The sequence below is a fragment of the Corvus cornix genome, chromosome 4, assembly GCF_000738735.6.
Source record: "Corvus cornix cornix isolate S_Up_H32 chromosome 4, ASM73873v5, whole genome shotgun sequence".
In the NCBI taxonomy this organism is placed as follows: domain Eukaryota; kingdom Metazoa; phylum Chordata; class Aves; order Passeriformes; family Corvidae; genus Corvus; species Corvus cornix.
The window spans coordinates 450876-467986 of NC_046334.1; the positions used below are offsets into that span (position 1 = coordinate 450876).

Consider the following 17111-nt stretch of genomic DNA (forward strand, 5'->3'; position numbering starts at 1 on the left):
CAGAAGCATGAATAAGAAGTTCCAAGGTTTTGGGTTTGTTTTTACTAACAAGGACAAAAAAGTTAGTATTTTTCCATAAAAAACTGAATTTGTCAAAAACAACTAACAAAACCCATTTACCTACAAAATATCAGGCTCTCGGTTTCGCTCCCGAGATTCTCAATATAATGAAAAAAGCAAAGGAGTGGAATCCAAACAGACTTGAAGCTCTTAGAAATGCAGTTTATCTAATGACTTCTTTTACTGAGGTAATATTTCATTTATTAACGAGAGTATGAAGACGAGTTTTAAACAAACATGTGTCTTAGTAACACTAGGAGAAAGAAAATGTAAAGTCAGATCCTCTGCTCACCTTGCTTTTATTTGGCTTTTTCTAGCAGCTGCCTCACTAGCTGTCATGGGTTCAGGAAGAGTTGAAGGGACAGGAGAATTCTTGGGAAAAATAAATATGAATAAATTAAAAAACCAAAATCCTGAAAGAAAAAAATTCATTACATATTGAAGAGGAATACTTGGATTCAAGACCTCCACGTTACAAGGCTTCATGCAGAACTCACAGCTGTAGATGGAAACGGTTTTATCTTAACAGTACCTCTATATCCTCTCAATCTGTTGCAGAAGTAAAGCAGAACCTGACTGGTCTGACTGTTTTGCCAACTACTTCACTTCATTTTCACTACCAGCTATCAACAATAAAATACAACATGTTCTGCAAGCACTTTTGTGCGAGTGCACAGAGACTTACTTCAGCCTCAAGCTCCAGAACGAAAGCAAAGCCAATCTTGGGAGGAAACCGTTCTTAGCACACTTGGCTCTTCAACCAGAAGACAAATTTCAGAAAACCATGCAGCACCAAAGCTTCTACAGGGTTTTATCTTACCCCCACCTCAATCACATTCCTGAATGACTTCCACGCCATCTAGATTATGTTTTACAAGTAATACGGCAGCTGGGGACAAAGAAGGAAACCCATCGCCTCTAATGACAAATGCACGTAAGGAACGCAAATCTGAATCTGGTCACAAATGATAGAGACAGTTAACTATCAAGTATTTCAAGACTTCCTCGTTTATTTTAGTTTGTGGTTCCAAAAGGCAATGCTCAAATTTAGGGAGCACCTCCCTCTGCAGCGATAAAGGAAAAAAGGAATTCAAAGCGATCTCAGAAAGTTCACTTGTCTGCCTCTGAAGACAGAGCACTACAACTGATACCTGTTGCAAACTCAATTTCAGATGGATTTTTCCTGATACTTGCCTTGAGAACCACTTTATAATACTCAACATTAGCTAAGTGTCCCCAAATTCCATGGCACAGTAATTACACCTGTGAAGCAAGTGATCTTGCAGACCAAGCTCAGACCCCCATGGAAAGCAAGGGTAAGAACGCAGGCTGACCCAAGTACTGCTGTGTTTGCTCTCCAGCTCACTGGAGCCTCCCAGCAGACTAACAAAATTGCTAAGGACGATTAAGAGAAGGGTTTATCGAGAGCAAACAACACACGCTCTTGACACTCCATTTACAACGTTAAGCCTTCTACTGTCAACAAGGTTAACAACTGCATATTTCATATTGATTGTATTAAGAGACTGCTAATGGCTAAATCCTAAGCCAGGTATCGGTGCAGCATCAATGCAGTTCATGAAACTATGCCCTCAAAATTAAGAGCACATTTTGCTTACGGAGAACTCATACTGCGTGTACACAACATCAGCTTGACGTGGTCTCTGCTGTGTTTTACATTTAGGAACCAGGCATATGACAGAACTGACCTGATCTGTCAGCTAATCTGATAGACTTGTCAATGCTACCTATATAACACACTGAAAATATTGAAGGAATTCAAGAGCACTTACATTAATATTCGACACTGGACAATCCTTTTTGGCAATTTTAAAGGCAAAGTAAGACACTTGAAAGATATCAGGTCTCTGCTCTTGATCTGGTTCAAGCATATATCCTGCAAAAATTGATAAAGACATATCACTGCTAGATCTCAGAAAGCCTGTTGAGACAGCATGCTACCAGCAAGGAGAACTTCAGCAGTTCCACCAAATCAGCTTACCATCAGTCATTTCCACTGTTATCTTGGGTTCGGGGGATTTTTAATACTTTTTGTCAAGTCAAATGGTTTACAGGGTCAAAACCAATTGTAGAACATGTATGCTGCTTGATATCCTGACACTCAGCTGTGCAAAAGGGAGCTAAACTGAAGTAGGAATTAGTAACTGCAGAGAGAAACAGCACAAAACCAACTCACAGTACTAACATTTCCCAGGGTTAATACAAAATTCACTGTAGCTAAAAGGAGATTGACAGATCTTACTGCATCATGCTAAGGTTTATCACTTTTTGTCTGTAGGTTTCATTGACTATGAACAATCTTGCATATAAAAAAATACAGTATCATGAATAAAAGGACTTCTCCCTGACAAGACACACAATTCCTGATACTCCCTCTCAAACATTTGCTTCCCGAATTAAAATGTTTGGTGTTTTTCCAAGAAATCAAAGTTACTGTATATTGTCTCCAACATAACAGAGTATACGTAATCAGGCAATCTTGCCTAGATAATCAGAGAACCTAAATACACAATAAAATATGCTTTCTAAAAAAATCCTAAGCCTCTAAAAATGCTCTGCTATGAAGTAATGAACAACCTATCAAAATATAACTTCTCACTTTTGACAAGCAAAGCGAACGACATTTGCACAACTGCTCAGTAGTACAGCCAACCTTACACATCATTTTAAAAGAAATCCTCAATAGGTTGAAAAAATAGTTTTAGACAGATTCTAGAATTTTACACAAAACCATTAGTACATGTTCTGTACAGTTCACTGCAAGTTTAATTTTTAAGAGATTTTACAAAATAACGGATTCCAACACTCAGTTGCAGCACCATGACATGGAAGCAGAAGACTCACTGAAGTGACTCCCGCCACTTGACTCTGAAATGTTAAATTCACGGACTGGATCATGTCCAGCTTGTTCCTCCCCAGCCTCTGCCTTGTAAAAGAGCAGAGAGAAAGGCCACAGTTCCTGAAATACCTTTTATGACCAACTGCAGCTTTTTATGGCTTCCACTCCAAACAGAAAGAAGGGAAGTTTACATAAGGACATTCTGCCCCACCCACATATATTCCATGTCAGTATTGCTCATCTTGGCACAGCAGTTCACTGAATTAAAAAAATCTGCATTCAGACATAGGAGAAAAGATTAAAACCCATACTCTTCTAAAAAAAAAAAAAAAGTAACACTGTGACAGAGAAAAGTACTTAAGTCATTTGAAAATTTGTCTCATTTTGTCAGTACTGGCAGAAGGCAAGTGCTTGCCATCACAACTGCTGTTTCTCAGTTATGAACGTGCACTCAAAAAAGTGTTTTGGATTCGGCATTGCCTATTACATAAAAGTATCAAATACTTGGTCAACACATCCATAACTTAAAGTTCTAAGAGCTCCTACTCGAACCTTTTGAATTTTTCATATTCTGTCCATCTCACTCTTTCAAGTGAGCCTACTTTAAGTGGAAAACAAAGACAATACTGATGGTTACTGTAAATATTAGCTCCCACATCTCTGTGCCTGGGTAATGCATGATTCACAAGCCTCAGAGCTGCTTCTTGTCCAAAAATCTCTCTTCGTACACTTTGCCAGAATGTATGCCAAACTTTTGCCAGAGTTCATGTCCAACACTTGGGGTTGCACAAAATTTTCCTGATTTTTGTTCCAGTATAAATCATGGAACTACTATAAAATTATCCCCAGTGCAATTAATCTTAGCACATTGACGTTGCTATGCTAAAGCTGCGCTTCAAATTCATCTAAGCACAACTGTCCAACTTGCACAGAAAATACCGTCAATGGTCTGACATTCCACAGAAAAAACACACTTAAGAGCAAAAAGGAAGTATGAATAAAAAAAGCTAAATAATAAATACAAGCACTCTTTGCATTCCCCCTATTCCTTTGGGGTTTATGGACACCTAAGGGAAAAAAAAAAATCATCCTTGAGTCCCAGAGAAACCAAAAGGTTCCTTGAGCTTCAGCAACGCTCTTGGGGAGTTGAGAGGCACAGCTGAACGCGGCAGGTCTTTACACTGATGGTGCTCAGCAGCACTTGCTGTGCTTTTCTGGCTTTATGAGATGAAAGAGTTGCTGCAGTGCCTGTGTACTTACTTATCAAGCAGTGAACGCTGTGGGAGTATCGCGAGCCGTCTGGGATAGTAAAGCTTCCATCGCAAATGGCAACCTGACTTTCTCCAAAGGGAAGTGAAAAGAAGCAGAGCTTATACAGCAAGCAGCCCAGTGCCTGTGAAAGACAAACACAGGCCCTGTGAGGGGATGAGGGCAAGCCCCTTGCCACAACACGGCAGCACCAACAAGACGCTCCACCCTGGCTACAGCGGCTGTTCACACTCTGTGTAGGAGCTGCACTTCGGAACACAGCTGATGCAATGAGCTGATGGATCAAAAGCAGCTCTAGCAACACTTGCTCTTCCACAGATTCCTGTAGCAAACCAAGTACAAACCAGAGCATACCAGGAGCTGCATTCTCAGTGTCCTATCACCCAGAGATATCACAACTCTTTGCACTAAATTACGTATTTGTTTTCTTCTCTGCACATCAACTAATAAAAAGCACCTTTCTTGACCATGCTGCCAATAGGTTTCCATGAGAAATCACTAGGGACTATCAACCAGAAACTAGAGCCAACAAAAGAAGAGAAGTTCTAAATCACATTCCCCTTCCTTTAAATTAAAAGAAAAAAAAAAAATCAAATGTGGGATTTATTATATTTACAAAAAAATCTAACTACCCAAGCTATCTCTACTGTTGTGTTCTACAGCTGCCCAATGTATTTCATTTTCCAATAATTAATTTTTCAGTCAGTCAATGGCAGTTTTAATTCCCCCTCCTTAACCAGTCCCATATATCATCCTACCTGGTTTTTTTCTTACCCAGATATCTGCCTTGGTAGTAATTGGCTTTCCTCCATACAGATTGATCATCTCAGGAGCTCTGTATGAAAGTGTTGTGTACCTAGCAATATAAAATAGAGAGGACATAGTTGAAAACCTTGCCTCAGAACTGAGAGGATGTTTTCCCCATCTGCCATGCACACACCAAACACACAAGTTTCAGACATGTGCCTGGAATTGTCTTGCACGATCCAAGTCATTACTGCATTTGCAGCAGCACAAATAGTACCTGAAGCAGCAATATTAACTATCATACTCAAGAATAAGTCTTCAGTCAGCTAATATTTGCTTTTAGTGTTATTTCCCCAAAAGCATGGACTTTTGCCAGAGTGACTGTGCCAGTCATTTCGGAGGAGTAACTGCAGGGTCCTACAAGGGCTCTCCCTGTCTCACACTGAAACATACCAAATGCAGATTTCGTAACACTAACATCTCAAAACAACTGTTAAACTGGTACTTCAAATACTTCAGAGGTGGAAAAAACCTGTATCACTTCATGACTTGAAAACAAGCAGCCTGTATGTAACCCTCTGCAGTAGTTAGCCCAGAAGAGCAAAACCAAGGTAATACATGTTTTCAAGAGTGTGTCTAAGAAAAGTTGAAATACTTTTCTGATCAGTCTTAGGAAAATGAACATGGACCATACTCTGTAAATGAGACTACATAAATCCATTGCAATGCTTATTTACATCAGTTGTTATCTCAGCAAGTATTTGCTTAGCAGTATTGAAATTAAAAAAATTTCAAAGCACAAATTAAAAGCATCCAACTCCTACATTGGCCAGGAGCCAGACATATATTTTTGAACAACTGAATTTCAGAACAGCATGCTTTTTTCCAACAGTTTTATTTTTAAGAATCTCACCTTTGAAAAACAATCTGTGAGTAAATGGAGGAAATGTTATCAAATACCTCCAGTCTTTTACTAAATTTACGCCAAAATTAATTCAAGATCAGCCATTAATTTCAATTCATCGGTGATACATGCACACCGCACTATAATACATGGAGCTTCCTGGCAGCACAGTCATTGCTTATGACAGGTCACCTAAAAGTAAACTTACTTTTTAATTTCTTCTTCAACCATATTAACACCATCTCTTTGAGGGTTCAGGTATTTGTTAGTGGCACTGCCAAAATCACAGAGAACGTAGTTCCCATTATCATTTAACAATAGATTCTCCACCTTGAAAGGAAATCAACACACAAAAAGCAGGTTAATATAATAGCATTCATTTCCAGGTAAAGTGTTATTACATATTCTCACACACAAGCAGGAAGTTTTCAGCAAAATCAACTGCTAAACTTAGTTTTAGCAATAAATGATGTCCTATGGTTAACGTCTGTTTATAGCTCCACCAACACCAAGCTCCCAAGTAGAAGTCTGTCTTAGGGAAACCTCTCCTTTATCCTCAACCCTTTTCAAGCAGATCACTGATTTTAGCCTGGATTTTCTTACGGTGAAGTTCATACCTTCAGATCCCGGTGAACTATAGGTGTTTTGCACTGATGCAACCTGGCAACAGCTTCACAGGTGTCACAAAATATTCTCAATACTTCTGACTCGGTGAAGCCTGTCTGCAGACGCTGGTTCATCTGGTTCACAACTTGCCCAGCTAAGGAAAGAAGAGACATTTCTTTCAAGTAATTCCTATCAAGTACAGAAGTAAAAGCTTACTTATATGCAATAAATCCATAAATATGATGTAAGGAAGTTTTCCACAGTTACTGTATTTGAACAAAACAAACCTGGTTTTCCAACTCCACACTCTTGTATCACCCTAAATAGAAAAATTATTGGCTCAAATGAAAACAATCCAGTCCCTGTGGCTGAAACATGTTTGAAACCAACTGCTGCACACACAAAAAAGCATCCATCACACCAATACGTCACCTCAAAACTGTCTCTTGCATTGGGATCCATAACCCAAACTCTGTCAGCCGACTGAGCTCATTAATTCACTCTCTAGACACCCTCTCTGTCTTTCTGGAAGACAAAGGAGGAAGAAAGGGGAGGCAGGGAAGGGGGCAAAAAAAGCCCTGAACTTCCTCCAAGGAAGAAGACCTCCCTTTCCCTTTTCATAGGTGTCTTTTAAGATTGGGAATCTGTACTTCCCTGTTTCTTGCAGTAATTTTACCAGACAACACTAAGCTCTTCCTACCACAATGCTCACTGCACACAGAAATGACGAAGGACTCTTGCAGAGATGCAGCAGGGCCTTGGTGGGCATTCTGTCAAACAAGGATGCTTGGAACACGGAAAGCCCAACACTGTCAAGTGATCTGACAGCTGTTGTCCATGGGGCTATTTACCAGGATCATTAGGGAAAAAGTACTACTAACAGCGAGTCAGAACTGAGCTCCCACAAAGGTACAGAAATTCACCCATACAAGCAGAGTAAAAGGCCAAAAATGTGGCCATTAGTTTTCAACTTCTCCTTATTCCATTCCCCAAAATGTACATTAAGGTTGTTTTTGGCTCCTTATGGTACAGACTGCACAACCTGTAATGCTTACTGCTTCTACTGCAAATATAACCCACATTCACCCCAGCTCAAAGTATTCTTTGAGCAGTACAGACCACAGGATGGCTTCTTGCTAGGCTCAAAGTATTTGCTTTGTAGTTGCAGCACTGGTTCCACTATCACCACTTACTTGGGTTAACCACCACCTCATACTATGAGGCCAGCACCCAGTCTCCCTAGATTTTAGATAAACCTCACTTCAACTTAAACACACTGGCAAGTTTATTCCACACATATGGGACGTGGGGGAAAAAAAACCCCAAACCAGACAGTCCCTGACTTAGATATTGTTTGAAACAAAGTTACATTGTAAAGCAGGAACACAGGGCGAGTATCTTTTTGGACAGCACTATCAACCCTAACTTTAATATGCCCATTTGTAGCAAATCACCTGTCAGGTAAAGCTTCTTCAATGCTGTCATCTAAAACAAAAACAGCAGAGGGAGAAAAGTGGTGAAAATTTGCCCATTTTTCCCATCAAGTTATGTTCCACATACATGTTGCTTAGCTCCACCAGCAGAAGAGCACAACTGCACTCCATACGTAGAGAATTAATTTCCCTGTTTATAACCATACTTAATTACACAGCTTTGTGAAACTCACGTTTTGCCCAGTGCCTAAGTAGCAATGCCAACAGAAAAGTGAAACGAACTACCTGGATTCCAGCTGTAACACATACGTGTTAACCTCTTCTATTAAGAGAACAGTTTTAAGTAAAATCACAGGTGACAGTACAAGCATTTTCCTCTGGAAACCTAGGAGGTGACTCTTACCTCGACAGTACTCCATGAGGATGAGCACCTCCCAAACGTTATCACTTAGCAAGTTGACAGCACAGTCCAAATAGCTCACAATGTTCTTGTGCCCAGATAACTCTTTCTGAAAAAGAAAACGTGTATTACATTTCAGTACCGAGAAAATTAAGAGAGATTTTCAGTTGCCACTGCAGCACTGCAATAAATTCCTTTTGCTTGGGAACCAGACGTACTAACCAAACTGACTGTGGTATCAAAAACATATTTGAATAATTCCTTCAGAAGTTATTCACGTATCAACCCTAAAGCCAGCATCAGTTCCTGGAAGTACCGGCAGAAAAACAGGACCACAGGATCAAAAGCAAGAGCTGTCTAGAAACACTGGAGAGGCATTTGATGTGTGTACGCTACCACCTGACACATTGTCCAGTTCCAAATAATGGCCTTCTTACCATAATGGTGATTTCTCTCTTGCAGACGTTGAGGTCTGGCACGTTATTCACGCACATTCGCTTCAGTGCGCAGCGGGTCCCGCTGGGGGTGCGTACCAGAAACACGGTTGAGAAGCCACCTGGAGAACATAAGTACAAAAAGGAGAAGCTACTTGAGTTTGTTGGTATTCCTCTAGTCAACATCACTACATACTAAGGATGAGCAACAAAGACTATGTCAGCCATCGAGTGACAAGTAACAACCACTTGAGAAGTTAAATATTTGTTACCTCAACCCATTTCTCTTAAACCAGCTATTCATGACAAAACCATTGAAGTCTTACTATTTTCTTACAACATTACACGAAAGCATTAGAAAAGCATTTTCACATTCAAACGAACGCATAAAGCACAGAACGACTATGTATTGAGATATCAACCCTGAAGTACTTTCAGGGTCATTCAAAAACCTGAATCAAGTGAAGGTACATTAATTCCCTAAACCCACATCCTAATATATAAAAAGTAAAATTTTAGGAAAAAGTCTTGAGAGATACTGAAGAGGTCACGTGACTGTTCAGGTTAGCCTTAATAGCCTCCCTGGAGCCCCAGAGAGCACAAGCAATCAGCCCTAATGAAGTGTTCTTATTTAAACCACACTGAACGTGCAAAGTAGAATTAAACAATTTCCCACAACCAGTCCCACCAGGAACATTCTTAGTCCAACAGTGCCATGAACTGGGAACCACATAGTCGAGCCCACTTTCCAGTATGAGGGGTTTTTTCTCTCTTCACTGGTAGGGAAGAATCAAGGAAGCAAGGAAATACACACACAAGTGAAACAACCCACACAGAAAGTAATTCTCAATTCTCGGGAAACCAAAGTGAAAACCAACACTCCGCTGTTTTACCTGCCTCCTGTTAGTCCTGCCTGCTGCTCAAGAAGGCCACACTGGCATCACCTCAAGGCTCACATGCACAGCTTTCCCACAGTTATAGGAAATCCACCTCACAGGAGAGCTCATGTAAATCCCTGCTTTCCTTAAGTGATTGCTCTCTGATCGAAAGCCAGCTGGCACCACGGGAACTTTGTACTAGGGCAGGAGCATCAGGACAGAAATACGTAAATTAAAATAATTAACTATGCAGATAATCAGGCAGCCAATTGAAATGCACACATTTCATGGTACCCAGCAGCATCTGCAAGTCATGTTTATGAAGTATAATGTACCTCATTTGATGCAAGTCTCATGTGCTTGAGGAAACAAGCACATAATCATTGCCACTCAAGAAGCCAAGTTTTATTAAAGAATTTCTCTTGAAGATTAAATATTTATTATTTTTTAACTTAATTCTCATTCAGTCAAATGACATGCCAGGCTGTCAAAGCAGAATTACTGCCAAGTTTAATTCAACAGCCTCACCCTAGTTTACACAGGGCCTTCTCAAAAAATTCACAGGACACTCACTCTTAACAGCTTGAGGTCTAATGCTGAACTCCAGCTGGGACTGAAGTGATCCAAGAGGGCCCCCGAACACCAGCCTGGGGAATTCTGCCAGAGTGATGTGCAGACCTTCGTTAGCAGAAGAGTTTTTATACTATCCTCACAATAAAACTATTTGGTTTTTAAGCACCAATATTTGACCAAAACCACAAAGCAGTAGTCAGGTAAAGCACAAGAGTCATGATAAGAAGATAATAATCACTTCTTGACTTTTTAACCAGTTGTGTAGCCTTGAAATTCTCTCTGACTAGCAGGAAGACAAAACAGAACTCCAGATATCAAGTTTCCCTGACAACTGTTCTGATGTAACCTGAGCAGACACGACTGGGTAAAAAGCCATCAGTGGAAAGTAGCGAAAAGCCCCTAAATCCTCAGCCAAGTGCTATTCTTGCCATTAGGTGGCGATATCAGCCAGAAGTTGAACCCTAGGGACTGTAAAAGCAGACCTGATCCTGGTTTTGGCAAGAAGCAGATCCCTGATCTTGAATGGTTTTCCATCAGTAAATACCACCGCTGTAAAACCCTTTCCTCCAAGAGTCAAGTGGCACAACCCTGAGCAAGACCCGACCAGGTGAACTGTCCTGATAACAGCCCACGGGTTTTCTCACTGCTCCCCTTCCTGTTCTCTCCCTCATCGCACCGGGCTGTGTGGGGCTCAGTTGCTGACTGGCACTAAAACACAAAAAGGAGCTTCATCTCTTTCGGTCTTTTATTTCCACCAAAGTCACTCGAAGTTTAACTTCTCAGAAGTTACACAGGACAGCCACACTGCACTTTTCCCTGGAATGCTTAGTAAGAAGCCTTTCAACAGCATTTGCAGCTATATAAGCCAATAGATACTTAGCAGAATAAAACTCCTTAAAAAGCTCACACCTCTTTCTTACCTTTCTGTCCTTGAACTGTCTTTTTGTCACCTTAACTATGCACTTTTGGGATCTTAATATCAGCTAACCAGCAATGATTTGGGCTTTTTCTGGGCTGGGTTTCTTTGTTTTTAATGAAATTCTACATCAGCCACATGTGTTTGGTTTTTTCCTTTGCGTATTTAAGGTCAACCTTGACTAACTCCACAGGCCTCAACATGCCATTTACACTTTACCATGTTACACTCCTGAAACTCCAACCAGGAAACAGTGGAGCTGTCAGAATTCTAAGTACCCTATTTGCCTACTCGGGTAGAACAAAACAAGGCTGAAAAATCTTCCAGCAACTTTACCATCTTTCAGACTGCTGAGAGCCACTTTGTGGAGACAGTCTAGAAGAGTATTAACAAAGACATTCTGAAGAAAGTTACGCATATTATGTACATAGAGACAATAAGGTTTTTTAAATCATACAGATTTTTTGGAAACATATCTAAGTACCAAATGTTGTTTCTCCAGGTAGTGAACCTCTTGCTTATTTATCCGAATCTCAGACAAACAGTACAGAATTTCAGGCACAGAAGGATTTTGCCTCTACAGTAACATACAGCAACCACTAATCACATCTGTAAAAGCTGAACCAGGAATGGCAGCTACTACAGTATAAATGGTTCCTTACAAATCCATTAAAACTTGGCTGTTTTGGAGACGTGACTAAGTTTTTAGCATCTATTTCCATTCAGACAAATAAAATACGTTTTGATAAAGCTAACAATTATATAAAAGTGTATTTTCAGATATTGTATTTACATGTGTTTTTTATGCACATTTCAAAACCCAAAATGAATGAAGAAATAAATGAATAAACCAACAGATCCTAGCTGCTCTCATGTGCCTATGTAATGTGGACAGTTAGGTATTTAGGAGCTTTCTCAACAACTCAATATAATCTTGGGCTCAGGAGGACAGTTTTTAAAGACATGAAGCCTTGGACCCGCGAGCCCTAAGATGGGTTCTAAGGCCAACACGACTGCCTCCATTACAGCACAGCTCCATGCTGGCTTTACATTCCCTGTGGAAAGCTGTTCTTCATAAAGCTCAGCGTAAAGCTATTGTTAACAAAGCCCAACAACAACCTAAAGGATAGTTTATTTCTAATTTGAAGTCTGCTCCCAAGACAGGCTCTCAGCCTCACATGACCTTGGTCAGGGTGATAGCCTTGTGTCCCTCTTCACAAAGCTATAGAAACAGGTTCAAGTGCAATTATTTCCCTGTGACCCATCTACCCACACATACCATGCTAACCCTCTTTTCCCCCAATTTTGCAAAAAGATGGCTATCCATCCACATGCTAATTTCCTTTAAAATATCAGGTCTGGCTTTTTGGCATTCCAGATAGTCTCCCACACAATGATAAATTTCAGTACACTTATCTGTGTTCTTAATCAACTTCTGCACTTAACAATACTTTCACTGCTAACTTACTCTGAGAATCACTTGATGCCGGGCCACTTGTACATGTCTGCTCCCTGTTAGTTCCAGAGACAGATCTTCAAGACCAGGCTAACCTGGAGCCAGAGCCACCCCACTCCAGAAGTGACCTGCCTCCCAGAACTGAACAGCCTTCCAAGCACTGTAGCTGCAAGGCCAATGCACTGAAGAGAACCAGTTTATGGACTATGAATCCACTTAAAACACAGAATAAGACCAGTTCAAGCATGAATGCCCTGCAAACAGGCTCCAGCAATACGAACAAAGAAAACCTTACTGCAAGTCCGTAATGACGGAGAGCAGTAAGACCCTATCAAATGTTTTAAGCATCTTTCTTCCAGGTGAAAAAAAAAAAAAAACTAACCCAAACACCACTCCCCCCCCCACCCCCACTCTGATCTCTACATCTTATGTGGTACTCAGACACAAAAGAAACCAGTGTCCAAAGGCAAAGGACATGAAGAAGAAACTCCAAAAAGAATTAGTCCTTCTCCACAACAAAAGCACAGCCTCAAGAAAAACAGCTCTTCATATTCCATGCACTTTTGTATGTACCACTGGCAAAGGCCCTTTTTCAACTAGCATAAATCAATATATCCATGTGCTATTTTACCAGGAATTCGGTATTAACTCCTTTCCGCCAGAGTTGCAGGCAAACCCATGCCAAGAGCTGTTTCTTGCAGCTTGCTTTCAATCCCATCTTCATGTTCTGTATAACACACACAGGCATTCTGGCTCTCAAGAGTCCTTCCAGAACCCTCATATGCTGCTATGGTGCCACAGAGCCCCCTCGTCAATCCTGCTGCTCCACTTCTCTTGTGGTGTGCTGCTACAACATCCATAACTCTGTATGTCCATTGGCATCCTACTGGGATAGTTTCACTTGTACAAATTCTCAGAACCTTCCCCGTCCCCACAAGGACAGCAGTCCTTACTCCCAGAGGCACTGCCTTCTGTCAGTCAGTACAGATGCTGTATCGCAGGCACACGGAGGAGTGGCAGGCTAAAACCATACACAAGAAATACCTGAGTTTTGTGTAGAAAATATTAATTTAATTCTTGAAGCTATAAAGCTTTCTATCTGTTTTTGACAGCAAAACCTTTAAAAACACACGGAATTCAAACATTTGAATTTCTCATCAGATCCCAAACACTGTGTGATTGTTGAGGGAGTACCTTTTAATAGAAACTTGCAATGTCTTTTTCAAGCCTTATGAAAAACTTTCGATGAAATGTTTAGGTTTTGTCACACATTCCACTGGAGAAGGAAGCCACAGTTCTGCTTTCCTATTCTTGAAGCACCTCTGCATGAGACAATGAGGGGATGCCCTACTACTAAAGGTCTGTTTTCCAGCAGTGCAACACAAACTCCTGCAGCAGCTGGTGGGTACCTCATGCCACATGCCAGCTTCCAGAATGTGGGCTGAGGAGCATCCAGTGCTCAACGTCACAGAACACTTCCACACTCTGCTTGCTCCAACACCACCACCTCAGTGCCCCAGTCACTGCCAGCCGTGAGCATTCCAGAGCCTGGGAAGGCGCCATACACGACCTGCCAAGCCAAGCTGTAACACCTGTGGGTGTGCCCACTGCCTGGAAAGCAATGGAAAGCGGCCTTCCTGCTGAATAAAGGCAGCATTAACTAACACCGATCGTATATGCACATCCACCTTTCTGCACACTTACACCTATGCTTTTGTGCACATGTGCATGGATATTTTTAGTAAAGCTTACCCCACGAGCCTCAGTCATGAACACAAGGCTCTCAGATACAGCTCCATCCGGAAGAACATTTGACAGATGTTGCTCCCAAGCTCAAGAGCTCAGCATTCCCCACACCAAGAACAAAAATAGCTCCCCACTTCTAAAATACTCAATTTCTACACACACATTTCAGAGTTCAGTATTTCTCCACTTTATTTTAAGCATGCAGACAATGCATTCCAAGGGACATACCACTGCTCCCTTTCCCACTGCCCACACAAATTCCCACCATGTAACAAGCTGCCTATCAGGGCTAGTTTAGACAAGTAGCACTGTTTTCCTCAAATCGGCATCCGCTCCTACGGCAGCGCTGGGAAAACAGCAGCTGTGAATCACATCCCAGCAGGACATCACCATGCAGCCACAGCAGGCAGGTCTGCCATGCACACCTCTGCTAATGGCACTGTTACCCTGCCACAGGCAGGTATGCTCAGATTCCAGTTCTGCCAGCATCAGCTGCAGGCCAACCTCAAAAAAAGCTCTGACAGAAGCACCAGAGACTGCCTTGGGGCATCCAAGACAACTGAGTTACTGAGTGAGCTGGGAAAGCTGAATTAAGGTCTGCTATAGACTTTTGTGAAAAGTTTCTGTATTTAATAACACCCATGCACCAGACATGCCCAGGGGCCAAACTTGAGATGCTTAAGATTTGGCCTAGCGAAAAGCAAAAAGAACAGAACTCCATGTCCTTCAGTACAGTCCATCATCACCCCACCTGCTTCTCCATGTCCAGGTGTCTTGCTAGCCATGACTACCGCTTCCATGGCATCTTCTGCATGACAGCCTTGGCTACTTGGCTTCTAGAGAAACAAAAGGCACCAATTTCCTAACGCAGATAAATTTCCTAACATGCTTGCAATTCCTGCCGTAGTCTAAGTCCAAGGAAGTTGAAAACAGATTGACTAAATAGCTGATTTAATGCATGCTTTAAAAAAACAAACAAACAAAACCAAAAAACCCAGTCATTTGATACACCCTGCAAGGAATAAGTCTCATGCACCCAAGACAAAACATTGTATTTCTTAGGGTAAAGCCTATGCCTTCTCATACTGTGGCTGGAAAAAGACCAAAAACCTCTCTGTATTTCAATCTTTAATGAAGCTGCTTGAGAGTCACAACCACTGTACTACTTTCATGTATTACATCATCACCACCTCCTGCTGTTCACTAGAAAAAAAAAAAAAATCTAATGCATTTACCTCTACAACTATATTTAACAGAAGCTTGTATTTAAGTCAAGTAATACTTCCTTCCTGTCTATAAGGAAAGGACCACAGAACATGACCAGCACATCACCAACAGTTCAATCTATTGACTGTGAAAAATAATGTTAACCTCTACTTACTCGTATGTGCTTTTCACGAGAAGGCTTTTGAACTTATCCAAGACATTGATAAGACACATACAATGAGCATCCACTAGCATCGTTTACCAAAAAAAATCCCAAAACCTAAAAACTTTGAACGGCAGTTTTATCTTTTATGTCTTCCCCACCTCATGTCTTTGTTCACTGAACCCAGCTCCAGCTGTAGTTTGTTCTGACCTGAAAACAGAGTGAGCTGGAAAACCACAACAATGACATGATCTGTGCATATAGGCTCAACAAACACAGAGTTTGCCATTCTACAATGGTGAGGTTAGGAGCATGAATTAATTTTGTTTTATAGATGAATTTTATATCTCATTTGCTATGGGTTTTTTAATAAAGCTTGATTTTAGCTCCGGTATAATTTAAAAAAAAACAAATATAGTTACAAAATAGTTAAATCAGTAGGTAGATATTATATAGCCAATATGGAACCACCATGACTTTTCTGGAACTGATCTCAATTGTCATACCATACAGTTACCAACCAGTTAAGAAAGCAAACACCTTTTCTTGATCAAACTCGTACTTGCTCTCTAGTTGGTCTTTCATTTTCCTTGAAATCACTGCTTTAATCGTGATTTCAATGTGGAAGGCCAGGAATGCAAAGCAGAGCTCTCCAACCTCCCCCATGACTAACCGTGCACTGAATGCCCCCAAGCTGCCGTGGCACAGGAACAAGGCCCCAGACACAGCGCCCAGCTCCAGCCCAGCGGCTCGTTCACGGCGTCCTGGACCAGTGCCACCTCTGGCTGCCACACAAAGACAAGAGCCACCAGGCTGTGCAGACACAAACCAAGCCATTTGTAACGCCAGCGGCACTTCAGACTGAGGCAGATGTCACAGGAAGATTCTCTGGTTTCCTCCTTTTCTAAGGCATCTTGCACATATAAATTAGTAAGATGAAGCCCATCTCAACTGCCAGGAAGAGCCTACAGTGTCACTCACCTTGACATCTGAGCGTAGGTCACTGACCATTTCATCCAGGAGCACGACCAGAACTAGACTGACTGGCTGGAATTAGTGCTAAAATACTCAATACGAATAATTAAGAAGGATTTTCATTATCTTACCTCATATTCTTTAGCTGTCTGCAAATACTGGTGTATGTTTAAACTCTGGCATACCAAAGAAGTATCCTGAGATACAGACTTACCTGGCATAAGAACAAGGGACCAATAAGAGCACAGTATCTGAGATCCAACCTGCTTACACCAACAGAATTATAAACAATTTTAGGCAATAATACTTCCTTGGCACCCACATGGGGGGGACAGGCAGTTCTTGAACCTCTATCTGGTACATGCTGAATACCTTTGAATACAAAGCATCTCTTAAGACTTTGTAGCACTTCTGTGCTTGGGAGTCCAAACTTCACCATGTAACATTTAACAATTTTAAAAGATACACTGAAATTTCATAGCAGT

At 41.2% G+C, this 17111-nt stretch overlaps 1 protein-coding gene across 4 annotated transcripts in view; it reads right to left on the reverse strand.

Moving 5' to 3' along the window:
- The window catches only part of BMP2K (BMP2 inducible kinase), a 50472-nt gene that overhangs the window by 22579 nt on the left and 10782 nt on the right, over positions 1-17111 (reverse strand). For all 4 annotated transcript variants that reach the window (XM_039550779.1, XM_039550778.1, XM_039550780.1 and 1 more), the window contains exons 2-9: positions 8717-8835; positions 8283-8388; positions 6458-6600; positions 6049-6170; positions 4964-5045; positions 4181-4313; positions 1854-1957; positions 353-432 (exon numbers count right to left, since the gene is read on the reverse strand). In XM_039550779.1, the coding sequence (XP_039406713.1) occupies positions 353-432; positions 1854-1957; positions 4181-4313; positions 4964-5045; positions 6049-6170; positions 6458-6600; positions 8283-8388; positions 8717-8835 (889 nt within the window). The remainder of the gene's footprint in view (positions 1-352; positions 433-1853; positions 1958-4180; positions 4314-4963; positions 5046-6048; positions 6171-6457; positions 6601-8282; positions 8389-8716; positions 8836-17111) is intronic.